General features: G+C 36.6%; 1 protein-coding gene across 4 annotated transcripts in view; it reads left to right on the top strand.

Moving 5' to 3' along the window:
- snx9b (sorting nexin 9b) overlaps positions 1-12068 on the top strand; it is a 29064-nt gene extending 16996 nt beyond the window's left edge. Inside the window, exons 7-19 of one of the 4 annotated variants that reach the window (XM_041805058.1) lie at positions 998-1136; positions 1740-1827; positions 2111-2236; positions 2520-2637; positions 2742-2872; positions 5669-5772; positions 5907-6010; positions 6176-6253; positions 6440-6516; positions 7275-7364; positions 8561-8675; positions 8760-8851; positions 10687-12068. In XM_041805058.1, coding sequence (XP_041660992.1) covers positions 998-1136; positions 1740-1827; positions 2111-2236; positions 2520-2637; positions 2742-2872; positions 5669-5772; positions 5907-6010; positions 6176-6253; positions 6440-6516; positions 7275-7364; positions 8561-8675; positions 8760-8851; positions 10687-10734 — 1310 coding nt within the window. In that variant the 3' untranslated portion in view covers positions 10735-12068. The remainder of the gene's footprint in view (positions 1-997; positions 1137-1739; positions 1828-2110; positions 2237-2519; positions 2638-2741; positions 2873-5668; positions 5773-5906; positions 6011-6175; positions 6254-6439; positions 6517-7274; positions 7365-8560; positions 8676-8759; positions 8852-10686) is intronic. The other 3 variants (XM_041805059.1, XM_041805060.1, XM_041805061.1) reach the window with 3 other exon arrangements.
- Positions 12069-14061: the final 1993 nt, after the last annotated feature.

Raw genomic sequence — 14061 nt, 5'->3', positions numbered from 1 at the left:
TTTTCATATATTTGTGTCAATGTTTTCGTAAATGACTGTGGATCTACATTATGACACGGTGTCTTATGCATCCTGTCAAAGTTTCATTTATCAGTCAATTATTCCTGCTTTTCGGTGCATATACTTCAAATCTTCCTGGGCTATATTTTATCTGTTTGTTCCCAAAAGTTATTTTGATAGTGCACTACCCTTAAGATTATGCTTTAATGGTTTGTATTATTTTAAGCAGCATTAAGGGATGAAAAACTGGTGTCAATTTCCATTTAGAATCAACAGCAGATGCCTGGTATACAGTATATAGCCATGATGTAATGTTTACTTGGTTCTATTAAAAGTACATGTACTGCATGTTATTAAACACATGTTTTCTTTGGCGTTAATTTGAACTGCACTGACACATTGGTTCAGCATTGTTATTGGTGATATCAGCCTTATTAACAGACATCAGCACATTTGCAAATAATGGGGCATGAACAGATGTCAGTAGCAGGTTTTTATCTGTTGTGTGGTATCAACACTGGCATCTAGTACATCTAACTGCTGCTGTTTTTTTTTACTAAGCAGAAAAAGTGAGCAGCTGGAGACACTCTGATCTGTTTGTGTTCAAACATGACAGAAATGTCGTAATTTTGAAGTCTTGCAGAAAAAGAAACAATGAAATCACATTAGTATCAGAAATCAGCAAAAATGTTGTTTTGAACGTCTGTTTTGGTAACTGTCTGGTGCATCTTTAGATATCTTTCTAATGAGATGAAACAGAAAATATTATCTAATGCTGAATATTAAGAATATTAATGAATAGCTTGTATTTTTGTCCTCAATTAAAACATTATTTTATTTAATATACTTTAGATCACATCAGTTAAACTCTAGTTGTGCAACATCTAGCTGTCTCTTTAGTCACTGTCTTGTCCTTTTTTTTTCTTTTGCATAGGTTGTACCTGAACTTGTTGTGCAGTTGATCTAAAAATAAATGCTTTTATGTTTATGCCCTCAGGAGCAGAAGACGATGAGTGGGATGATGATTGGGATGACATGAAGTCAAGTGGAGGTTATGCTGAGTCAGAATCAGGAGAAAGCGGAGCGATACAGAGAGGAGGAGCCCACGGATCCTCAATGAAAATCTCCCTCAATAAGTAGGTATTTAGTTAGTAGTTAGCTGAAAATATGATAATTTATGTTAAAAAATCCAGCTTTAGGAGAGCGTTAATGGTTCTAAAACCTTTAAAATGCTGCAAATGACTTGTTAGGAAATTTTTGCAAATTTACATTTGCAAAAATATGCAAATGTGTGTTTTTTGAAAATACAGATAATTATACTAAAATATTTTTAAGAAATGAAACACACTTTAGTGCTAGTTCAGTTTGATTAAACGGAAATATTCACTTCTTGTTAAAACCAAAAATACTCAAAAGCATCACTTAATATTGAGCTTGTTAACTTGTTTTTGCCCCCCCCCCCCAGCTTGCTGGAGGTCATCTTCCTCCATGAATGTGTTGGTGCATTGTTGCTATCTTGGCCTGTTGCCACCACCTGTAGATCAGTGGGAAAGTGGGAAATTGATGGCAGGGATGTAGATTGCATCACCTGTGCACATGATGAGCACAGAACAGGACTCACTGGTTTACTGAAGTTCAAGACTTGCCACTTAAAGAGAGCTGCTTTAACTACATCAAAAAGCTTATAAAGAGAGTGGGCATCTTTTTTTAAAATGTATCTCTCTTTCTCTCTATCTGAGCAGGTTCCCGGGTTTCTCCAAGTCCGGTCCGGAGCTTTACCTCCTATGCAAGCAGCTTGCGAAGAGCAAAGACAAGCTACCAGTCTATGTAGGTTATTATACTACTACTACAACACATCACCAGATGGCTTCACTTGTTATATCAGTTATTTAACAACTTACCTGACCAAAAGGGGTCATAAACACATGTAGACTCACTACAGATACCTTTTAGGTTACTTGTATGAATATTGAAGTTATATCTTAAACCCTGTGTATTCAGGAGTTTTTCTGCATGGTTTGACATTGTTTCTTATACTTTTCAGTGGTTTGTTTATGTGCCATAACACAAATAGCAGCAGTTCTCTAAACTGTTTTGTTTTTCTGCTCAGATGGGAGAAGTTGGTCCTGTGTGGTCGTACCCTGAGAGTCAGCTCGACTGTGTGGTTGCTGATCCCAAGAAAGGTTCAAAGATGTATGGCCTTAAGAGCTACATAGAGTACCAAATCACACCTAGTGTGAGTATCCAGAGACACATTTGATGATGTTATCTAGGATTAAACTTAAAGGAAACACTGATTAAGTATGAGCGCATTAAGATATATTATGCATTTCTTGCTTGTAATAAATTAAATTATTGGAGGATCAAATAATTTCTACATGTGTACGTTGGATAAAAAAAGCTTTTTAAGAATAAATAGTTGAATAAAGTTAGAAATATTTGGGGAAAATTATATGAAATAGTGTTTTCCCCTCCTTCATAGCTAGCATTGTTCTTAACTTAATTCTTTTCCATTTCAGTCCACAAACCGACCTGTCAATCACAGATACAAGCACTTTGATTGGCTGTATGAGCGGCTACTAGACAAATTTGGGTCAGCGATCCCCATCCCCTCTTTACCAGACAAGCAGGTGACAGGTAAGCACCTGAACGATCCAAATGTGCAATACAGCTAAGCTTAGCACTGCTAGCAAAAACACAACACTGATTCTTTTTCTTTGTATCCACCCTCGGTCTTCAAGGCCGATTTGAGGAAGAGTTTATAAAGATGCGTATGGAGCGGTTGCAGGGTTGGATGACTAGGATGTGCAGGCACCCTGTTGTTTCCAGCAGTGAAGTTTTCCAGACTTTTCTCACCTACAGAGATGAAAAGGTGCGCTGATTCTTCCCCCTTCCTCTACATCGTGGTTTTGAATATGATTTGCAATGTGGACTTGTATGTATTTTGTAAGGTTGAAAGGTTTGCTTTTAGTGTTAAATCTAATTTTTGATAAAATGTAGATCGCATTTGTTCTTATACAGATATAGAGTAGGTCAGTGGTTCTCAACTGGTAGGTCAGGACCCAAAGGTGTGTCTTAAAGCTGCTTTAGTGGGTTGCAAATGTGTGAAAAATTTTTTTTTCCAAAAGTCTATGATGTATAGAGCAGGCAAACATCCTACTGAAGCTTTGTTTGAGTTGAAACACACAGACACATCTCTGTTAGATACAGGTTTTTATATTACATTAGAGTGAGTGCCTCAGATTTTCAGTTTGCCATTTTTTACTGTGGACTTTGAATTGCAAATAACCTGGACAGTCATTTATTGATACCATTGAAGAGCTCCTGGTCCTTGTAACATGTTTATTATACATTTGCTGATCCTCGATAGCACTCATCTTATTCAGGCTACAGTGTAAATTTGCATATTGTCATGGGAAGACAGGGTAAAATTAAATGTATTGTCGCATTAGGCTTCTGTAATGATGCACTTTTTAAACACATTTGTTTAGTCCTGCCCTTTGTTCAGTAATGTTTTGTTCCATAAAGGGCCCAACATGCAACATTTTCCATTAACTTCTACATGTACAAGTTGGTCACAAATCCATCTTTGTAATTATTATTTGCTATCATTTAATATTAAGGGTATTCCTCAAAAACATGTTTGTTTGAAATTTTAACTTATCCTTATAATTTTCCAGAAGGTTTGGTTTTAATAACTCAAGCTTCCAGGGGTTGATCAAAAATAACTTGTATGTATTTTTTCTTTTGAATATCATGCAAGCCTTTGATACTTATCAGCTGTGGTTAAAAGGCATATATTTAGTGGTGACCACAACGACAAAATCTGGAAACCTTATACCTCAGGAAGTCACTGCATACTGCAAGATCAGGCGCATTTAAGAAGTATAATAATTCGCTAACTTGGAGACTATTGTATGTAGTCAAATGAATAGAACTCACTATTACAAATCCAGTGTGTGCATGTCAACATTCATTGTATACAACATAGGCCTAGATGTTATCATGTGTCAAGCAATGGGTGTTAAAATATGACTTGATTAATATTCTCTTAATATGATTTGTTTATAGAGGGACACAAAAATGATTGACACCTCAGCATATATGGGTACGTTATTTAAACGCTTGGCAGGTATATTATAGGTTTTCAGTATATTGATAATTAGTAGGTAGCAGACACTGAAACTTTGAATAGAGTTCACTTAGGCAGTGAGAAACAGAGGATGAATAAGGATCTGTAACTGATAACTTAGGAGTCAAGGAGAATTCAGATGAATAAAGTAAAAAATTCTGTTTATATGATCTGATTTATTCCAATTATATTAAACTTCAAAGAAAGTATAAAAACTGACACTTTCACCATAAATACTTGCATAAGGTTAAGGAGATATGGGAAACAGAGTTTGATACTTATTCTTTGTTGGAGATTTGTAAGAGTGCTGCAGTTTTTATATGTTTATGATAACAGTTAACGAACAGTCGGTGTTTTATTATTAGTGCAAATTTAATATAAACTACAGAATATCCAAGAATATTTTTTTTTTTCATCAAATTACAGTGCTTCAGAGAAAGAAAGTTGGTATAGGGTAAACTGATATCAGCAGGTCAGATTAGGAAAATCAGAATCAGCCAAAAAATATTTCAGTATATTTATGACCTGTTTCTGTGAAAATGAGAACATTTTATCTCCAGCGTCTTAGTGTTTGTGTCTGACAGTAAAGTATGACTGATATCTCTGTTATGTTCTGTTTTATAAGTACAGGGAGAAGTGCTTTATTAAGAGGAGAGCTTATACTGGTCATGGTGATGAGGAAAAATGTAGAATTATTTTCCTCTCAAACCAAATGTTCCCAATTTGGCATGTAAAATGTATTTTCCCAACAACAAAATCGAGGCTTGTGGAAATGCTGAGTGGCTGGTAACTCTGCAAAACACAAGCAACAGTGAGCAAAAAGTCCATGTCATGTAGATGCTTTGGATCTTCTGCACAGCCCCCAGTCTGGTGGTATAGCCCCAGCAAGATACAGCAAATGTTCATATTTGTATTAGGCCTGTAAAACCCCTTTATTAGGCCATCATGAAAGTTATTTTAAACTTACAGAAGCTTATTGTAGTCATTTGAGAAAGGATTAATCTGTTTTTTATTTTGTTTTTATGAATTAACAACATATTTATGTTACAAGTACAAGAAAAGTTTTATGAAAAAAAGAAAAAATCTTGGTGTATTTATTTATATAGCTGTGTATTAATAATAATAAGTTTGCTTGATATCTAACCAGTGCTTACAAACAAACATCAAAGTTAGCATTTTTCTGTTTGTTGTTTAAGTTTTTTCTGGCTACTTTACACTGGTAAGAAATGAAAAATAAGTCAAACATGACATCTTCAGGTGTGATCCTAAATATGATACCTAATATGGACAAAATATGTATTTTGAACCAAAATGACAAATAATTGCACATGAACACAATGATTCTAATACAGGATATTTTTTTTGACCCAATCATTTGTGTTTTAAGGGTTAGATAAGTTTGAGTGGTTGAAGTTTTTGGGGAATTTGGGTGAGTTTCTTATTATGTGTATGGGATAGGCTAGACCAGTTGAGAACCACTGGAGTATACCTTTCACTAAGGACCTGGCTTTATTAATATGAGTTTATTTGGTACAGGACTGGAAGATGGGTAAGAGAAAAGCAGAGAAGGACGAGATAGTTGGGGTCATGATTTTTTCCACAATAGAACCTGAAGCCCCAGACATGGAACTTTTGGAGGTGTAAGTATGAATCTAACTACAGTATAAATAAACCACTTAAAATAGTTTAAGAAAAGCATCTCCTAAAGCACATACGTTAATAGTGTAGCTTCCAATTTCCTTACATGTCACCTCTTCATTGTTTATTTCCAAAGGGAACAGAAATGTGAGCAGTTCAGTAAGTTTACCAAATCCATGGACGATGGTGTGAAGGAAATCCTCACTGTGGGCCACGAGCACTGGAAGAGATGTACAGGCCGTATGTAGTCACTGCAATGACACTGAATAGCACACAAACACTTTGTGCTGTAATTATTGTTTATATTAAAGAAAGGTCCATTACGTTGAGTACTTTGTCAACTGAAGAATATTTCATTCACACTGCATGTTTGCATAAATTTTCCCTTTTTTTTTCCCTCCACAGCTTTGCCAAAAGAGTACCAGAGGATTGGAAAAGCCTTCCAAAACCTCTCATCTGTTTTCACCAGCAGTGGTTACCAAGGTATGAGTTTATTTCATAATGACTGACATGTGTAGGAGCTTGTGCTCCACCTTGCTGTCTTTAGAAACACTTTCAAAATGCAAATGATGTCAGTACTTATGTGGAAATCTGTTATGAAAGAAATTAGCACACAGATACTGTTTAGAAACAAAACCGTGACACAGTTTAACCCTTTGTCTGCTGTAGGTGAGTCGACTCTGACTGACGCCATGACAGCAGCAGGAAAGACCTATGAGGAGATAGCTCAGATGGTAGCAGAGCAGGTAGGTTCAGACTCAACATTTTTGAACATTAACAAAGATCCCAGGCAGGATTTTGGATCCTCCCATTAACAAAGAATAGGAGATGATTTTTTTGTGTTCATTCGCCAAATAATCACCTCATCATGAGACAGTCTGTGAGCATTTCCTGCTTGCGTCAGTGTTTCAGTGACCCTTGTAGCCCAGCGTCCTCTGTGTGCAGTCTGTATCTGTATCAGGAAGAAACCACCGGAAAACATTTCTCAAGTATTTCCCAAATCTTTTCAAGGCCTACTATTCAAATGTGCCTTTCTGGGCAATTGTAAGTGGCCTGATTGGTGTGGCATGCAATAATGAAATCAAACTTGGGCCTTTTTTGATGTCCCAGCAGCTTCCAGAGGAAGGATTCATCTGGTAAGCTTGTGCTTTTCCAGACCCACTTCTCTTCTGTAGACTTTAGCTTTAGTTTAGTTTAGCTACTCCTGGGATGGCGACGGAGTGTATAATAAATGTATTGTAAAGTTTTCCTTGACAACTCAGAAGAAGAGCAAAACATACAACCATATGGATGACAGTAGAAGTGACTGTTAGCCTCCTCTGTAGCTCACACAGAACTTGTATCTTTATTTTTTGTATTTCATAGGGTTATTTTGCTTCCCTTGTGATATTTCCCTGTTTTCTTACTGGACACTTTCAAATCTGTTTTATTTCCTGTTTTGGATCCATCTTTGTTCCACTTTCAGGTGACATTTATCCTTTTTCTTGGTGTATTTGTTTTTCAGCCCAAAAAAGACCTCCACTTCCTCATGGAGACAAACAATGAATACAAGGGTCTGCTGGGATGCTTCCCAGACACCATCGGAGTTCATAAGGTACACTGAGAAACAGCTACACAAATGACTAAAGTTACTGGATGTTTCATATCTCTTAAAAAAACGAAACAAGCATGAGGAAACACTAACCTGTTTCAACCATGCAGGTTCTCCAGGGCGTGACTAGGAAGTGGTTGTTAGTGCATGTTATCTTCCACGCTCTCAACCAAATTTCCTGTAAATCTTTAGCTTTCCTATCCACATAATGGAAAAAGCCCCCAAAATATGCTTCAAAATGCAGACTTGTTGTGTCCAAATCCTGCACAAACTTGTTGATATTTAATCTGTTGGCTTTTGAGGTTAAACGTTCAGAATGTTGAAACTAAGTAGTAGCCTATGTAAATTTCATACTGCTTACACTACAAAATATGCCTCAGTGAATATCCAACAATTATACATCTGATAAAAAATAGAATAGCATAAAAAAGTTCATTTTTTCCTATGATTTAATTCAAAAAGTGAATTTTCTATATATTGTATATTCATCTCGTACAAAGTTAAATATTTCCAGACTTTTTGTTTTAACGTTGATGATGACTGCTTACTACTCATGAAAATCAAAAATCCACTTTCTAAAAATGACTCTGACTCTGGGATGTGATTTCCAAATGAAATGCTAAATTGGCTTTCATCTGAAATCAGGCCTTTCGAATCTCAAGAAGAGACCAGATAGTTATCTGCCAGTTTGGAAAGGAAAGAAAAAATTGTCCTCTATGGCCCAAACTATGAAAAGATGACATTTGACATTTCCCTAAAATGGGATTCGCGTGTATTTTATTCACTGAAATACCACATGTGCACAGAGTGTGAATTGGTTTTAAAGAGATAAATGGTAGTGATGGTTTCTGTTGTGTGTTTGTTAAAAAAGTTATTTTTTTTCTGCTGATATAAAAGGCCTGCAGGAACTAAATGGAGATGTCCTAAAAAACGATTTCTGTAACTTGATTCTGCTTAAAAGAATGAGATTCTACAGGTATTTTTGCATAAAAAAACACAAGTGGACCAACAATAGCAAGAACTGGCTTGGGGTTCCAAGAGTTTATTGCCACAACTTGTATAATGGGTATTTGTTGCATAGTGGATGCTGCACTACTTTAAGACTTCTGAAAGGCTGGTCCAGCCTTTTCTAGAATATATCACATATATTCAACTTGTTTGATTTTTCTTACTAAGATATTAGTTTTTAATTCCTGCAGGCAGCCATAGACAAGGTGAAGGAGGCCGACAAGCTGGTAGGTGCCGGTAAAATAACCTCTCAGGACAAAGTGACCATGGCTAAACGAGTCAGCACCATGTCTTATGCTTTACAAGGTAACACCCTCTTATTAGGAATATTCAGGTGTTTGTGGTGACGTGAAATCTGACACTAGTGGTTTCCTCTTCTGTTTACCACAGCTGAGATGAACCACTTCCATAGCAACCGTATCTATGACTACAACAGGGTCATGCAGCAGTACCTGGAGGAGCAAGTCAAGTTTTATGAGACGGTAAAGACTTTTTTATCCAACATCTATCAGAGTTTATTGAAGTGGTAACACTTTATTTTCGCGGGCCATAATTACAAAGTAAGTACTTTGTAATAATCTAGTAATTTTAGAGTAGTAACATAGTAATTTTATAGTAATAGGTACGATCATCAAGTAGTTTCTCAAGAATAAGGTTGTAATAACCTAGTAATAACTTTGAATGTTACAAGCAATATTTCAGAAATCCACTGATAATACAGAAGTACTTACATTGTAATAATCTATTAATTAATTCCTAATGTATTAAGTAATAACAGGGAATAATAGATAAAAAATATATAAATAATAATAGATAAATAGCAATAATAATAAAAATAATAAATAATAATGGGGACTGTGTGGAGAGGGTCTCGGACTTCAAGTTCCTGGGCCTGCACCTGAACGATGAACTAACCTGGAAAACCAACACCACAGCGCTGATCAAAAAGGCACAGCAGCAACTCCACTTCCTGAGGGTCCTGAAGAGCGATGCCCTAGCCAAGGAGCTGCTGGTGTCCTTTTGCAGATGCTCCATTGAAAGTGTGGTTTTCCAGCTGCACTGCTCAAGAGAAGACAGCTCTCCAGAGAGACATCAACACAGCACAGAAAATCACAGGCTGTGCTCTCCTCTCCTTAGAGGAGCTGTTTAGGTCCCGCTGCCACAGGAAGGCCCTGGGCATCCTGAAGGACTCATCCCACCCAGCACATCACCTGTTCCAACCGCTACCCTCAGGAAGACGGTTCACATCAATAAGAAGCAAAACTAATAGACTGAAAAACAGCACCTATCCAAGAGCAGTTTCAATATTAAATGAGAAACTGCTCGATCACTGAATGGAACTACAAAAAAAAAAAAAATCGTTGTATGTTATACAATGACAATAAAATGACTCTAATTCTAAATACGTCATAATTTGTGTCAATTTCCTGGTAATTAGGTGGTATTTTACCCTAATCCTCATAATATTATGGCAAATCTCTGGTAATTAGTATTTTACCTTAAATCTCTAACCCTCGCCCTAACCGTTACCTTTGTAATATTGTGGCAATTCTCTGGTAGTTAGGTAGTGTTTTATCCTGACCCTCTAACCCTCATAATATTGTGGCAATTTTCTGGTAATTAGGTGGCATTTTACCAAGTTTTTTCTTAGAAATAAGATGATAGTTTTTCTATATAAGTACCTCAGAATTTTAAAGGGAGGCATCAAGAAACTACCTAAAATTACATGGGAATTATGGAGGAATGGCCCTCTTCAATTAAGTGGGCCGATGTGCCGAAAATACCCCCAAAAATTTCTTATGACTATTAAAGGTCATTTTTAAGAAATTATGAATAAAGGCATTCAGAAATCACCGAAAAGTGACTTGAAAATTATTCAGGAGTGACTTTAATTCAGAGGGACAAAATAAAGAAATTATCAAGGAATTATCAAGCAACTTAAACTGAAAAATAAAATAAAATAAAAAAAAAAGTTAATCTAATTTCTAAGAAATTATTTGGTAAAATACCACCTAATTACAGAGAACTGCCACAGTATTAAAATAAATTACTTCATAATTAATACATTATTACTGAGTAAATACTTCTTTAATGTTACCATATTTCCAAGTTATTAATAACTATAAAAGTACTCTGTAATTATGCTAAATTTACTTGATAATTACTAGGTAATTAGGGCCCACTAAAATAAAGTGTTACCATTAAATTCTACAACATTAGTCTTCATGCTACTTTGGGGAGCAGTACTGTGCTTAGATACCACATGTCCACCTGCTGCTACTGTACTTATACCCAGTTTCTCCTTCTGATCCTACAGATCGCTGAAAAACTGAGACAAGCACACAGTCAGTTCACTACAATGTGAAAGCAACTGCCTTCAGTCTCCACTACAAGAGAAGAGTGAAAAAACAGCTCTACATCCAAACTATTTGTTGCTTACTCTGCATTCTGCTCCCTTTCTTTAAATTAAATTTCACTTCTTCTTTTCCCTCACTCTTACCTCATCTCTTCCTCTGCTGTGTGCACCAACAGCCCCAGCTCCTGGCGTTACATTCAGCTGCTGTTCTCAGATGTTTAAGGACGGTTAGGGAGCAGGTGCAGCAGCTTTGACACCGCAGTTCTTTGTGGTAGGAAGGATCAGAAATGGAGCAAGACTCACTAAAGAGACATGCTTCAGGTTTGTAGCTTGTAAAAGTCACAGTAGAGGGATGCCGGTCAAACCCCTAATTCAGCCAAAAGTGGGGAAAATCCTCATCATGTGCAGCTGCGGGTGCAAACATCTATGGGCATACAATTTATCTATGCAATATTGGCCATTATTCACCTGTTTCTTTGTTTAAAATGAAGGAAGGAAATCTTTTCCACATCAAGGAAAAAAAATAACCCAAAAAAACCAAAGCCTTGAGGTTGATTTTTAAATGCAGCATTTACAAAAGTCAAAGCTTTATCGTCCATATGTCTTTTTTTAGACCACCAGTAGGTTTCTTTTGATTATTTTTGTCCCTTAATAGTACCGTTAGACTCCAGACATCTTCTCTTTAAAGTATGGGAAGTGTTTGTGTCTGCTGGTAGTTCTTACCCCCTTCTTTCTTTCTGAACTTCCTCAAAAGCTAACAGGAAGCTCCACCTTCTTCCTGTCTTGTCCATGTGCCTTATCCCTTTGAGGAAAATGAAAAATGGTTGACTTAGTTTTTGCCACCCCCAGCCTGTGTACCATGACACTGCAGTTTACATTAAAGAGGACAAAATATTGGATACTGAAGCTGGGGCTCAATATTTGAAGTGTCTAAAGAAAATCATTGCCAAACATGATTTTTTTTTTTCTTGCCTGTTCTCCTGTAGAATATTTACTTTGTTCGACCAGGTGATGGTGTTTTATATGAAGGTGCAGCAGCAATGTTAAACACAAGAAATTATGCTATAAAAAGTTCAGGGTGTAGACATGGATTATGTCATATGCAGTTTTATTTTTGCTTTTCACTGCCCACTTTTCAATCAGTCTCTAATCTTATACACCCTCTGTTTTCTTATCACTTGATGCATAAAAAATATACATTTATATATAAATATATATTCTATCCGAGCTACCAGGTGCTTCTTGTCTCTGAGATACTATTTTATGTATAGAAGTATTTGCAATACATTGTAACTCAAAAAGGAGCAAAATTTCTGTTTGATTTATTAAACAATGATTTGTAATCATTGGGGCGTTATTTATCTTTTTGTGTGAGTGTCCATGAAAGTCTCCCCTACTTCTAAGCAGCACGGCTCAGAGTGTACAACACACTACTACTCTCACTGGCTAACAGTGATCCCTTATTCACTTCAGCCGACTTTTGCATAGAGATGGAGAGGAATGAGAATGAGTCGGCAGCCTGTGCGAGGGGTCAAAGAGTGTGTTTGTGGAGGAAGTGAAAGAGCTCTTTTTACCTCACGTTCAGCTCACGCCTCCAATCAGGTGCAGCTGGATGTGTCAGCGGCATAAAGTAGCCAGTCAAGAGGATTTGATACAGCAGACAAAACCTACATTATCTTTGGCTTTATCTGTTATCTATGAGTGCCTTTTCAGTGATGTTTAGAGCTTTATTTGGCTGCATCAGTCTTTTGTAATAAAAAAACAAACACTTGGGCTAAAATATCTAGTAAAGAATTTTGGTTATTTATTTTCAGGTTGTGTAACTTTTTAATGACTGATTGTAAATCTGCAGCTTATTTATTTATCTTTCAGCCTATAAACCAGGCCTCTTCCCAGCCTACTGTTTTACACAGACCTTCTAGACTAAAGGTCTTTAGTGGCCCATGCCTGACATAAAATATGTGCCTATAGAAATATTCAACCATTGGATGTGTAATTGATTCTAGAAATCAATCATTGCACACAAAAAACACTAGAATGTCAAAGTGAAAAAAGATTTCTATAAAATAGTGTCAGTTAGATAGGAATATGTAAAGTAAAATAAGAGACTGCTTAAATATTCACCACCTTCAAGGCTTGCATATCCTGACACTGCAAATTTGCACCATTCTTTGCAAAACTGCTCATTGATATAACCTTGTTGTCTTTTAACCATTTCTGTGTAGCTTCACTGTATGCTTTGAGTCATTGTCTTGCTGGAATTTACATTTTCTCCCATGCCGTAGTTCCCTTGCAGACTAAGGTTGTCCTCCAAGATTTCCTTGTGTTTTGATGCATTCATTTTACCCTCTACCTTTACAAGCCTTCCAGGGCTCGTTGCGGAGAAGCATCCCCACAGCATGATGCTGCCACCATCATGCTCCACAGCACGGATGGTGTGTTTGTGGTGATGTGCAGTGTTTGGCATCAGTGAAACATAGTGTCTTTTCTAATGGCCAAAGAGCACCATTTTACACTCATCAGACCAAAGAACTTTCTTCCACTTCACCAAAGAGCCTCCCACAAACTCTAGTCCAGGTTTAATACGAGCTTTCTTCAACAGTGGCTTTCTCTTTGCCACCCTCCCATAAAGCTTTGACTGGAGATGAACCGGGGAAACAGTTGTTGTATGCAGTCTCTTTTCTAACTCCTTTAGAGTAGTCATAGGTGTTTTGGTGGCCTTTCTTACTCGTCTCCAACTTGGACAACCTGATCTAGGCAGATTTACACATGTGCCATAGTCCCCCCATTTCTTTTTGATGGATTTAACTGATCTCCAAGGGATGTAAAGTGCCTTGGGAATTTTTTTGTGTCCATTCCCTTTGTACTTTCTAATAACATTTTCTTTGAGTTGCTTGGAATGTTATTTTGGCTTCATGATGTAATGGTAGCCAGAAATACTGATTAACCAGTGACTGGACCTTCCAGATACAGGTCTTTATACTACAATCACTTGGGACACATAGACTGCATTCAGGTGACCCCCGTTTCACAACTGTGAGACTACTAGCACCAACTGGCTAGACCTCTGTTGAATTCGATCAGTCATTAAAAAAAGGGGTAATATTTATGTAGTCACTTATTTTTTCTTACATATTTTTATTTAATTTACATAAATTTGTAGAAATCTGTTTTGACATGAAATAGTTTTTTTCCTTTGTCAAAACAGCCAAATTATATTGACCATGATTGATTATCAAAAAATCCTTAAAAGGGTAAAACATCCAAGTGGGTGAAAACTTCTTTTTGGCAATGTATTTTTTTGGTTGAGTGCCTATATTTCCTAAAATATTTCCA

This window comes from Cheilinus undulatus, linkage group 14, assembly GCF_018320785.1.
Source record: "Cheilinus undulatus linkage group 14, ASM1832078v1, whole genome shotgun sequence".
NCBI classification, from domain to species: Eukaryota; Metazoa; Chordata; class Actinopteri; order Labriformes; family Labridae; genus Cheilinus; species Cheilinus undulatus.
The sequence above is the reverse complement of the archived record's forward strand: the minus strand, read 5'-3'. Positions and strand labels throughout refer to the sequence as shown.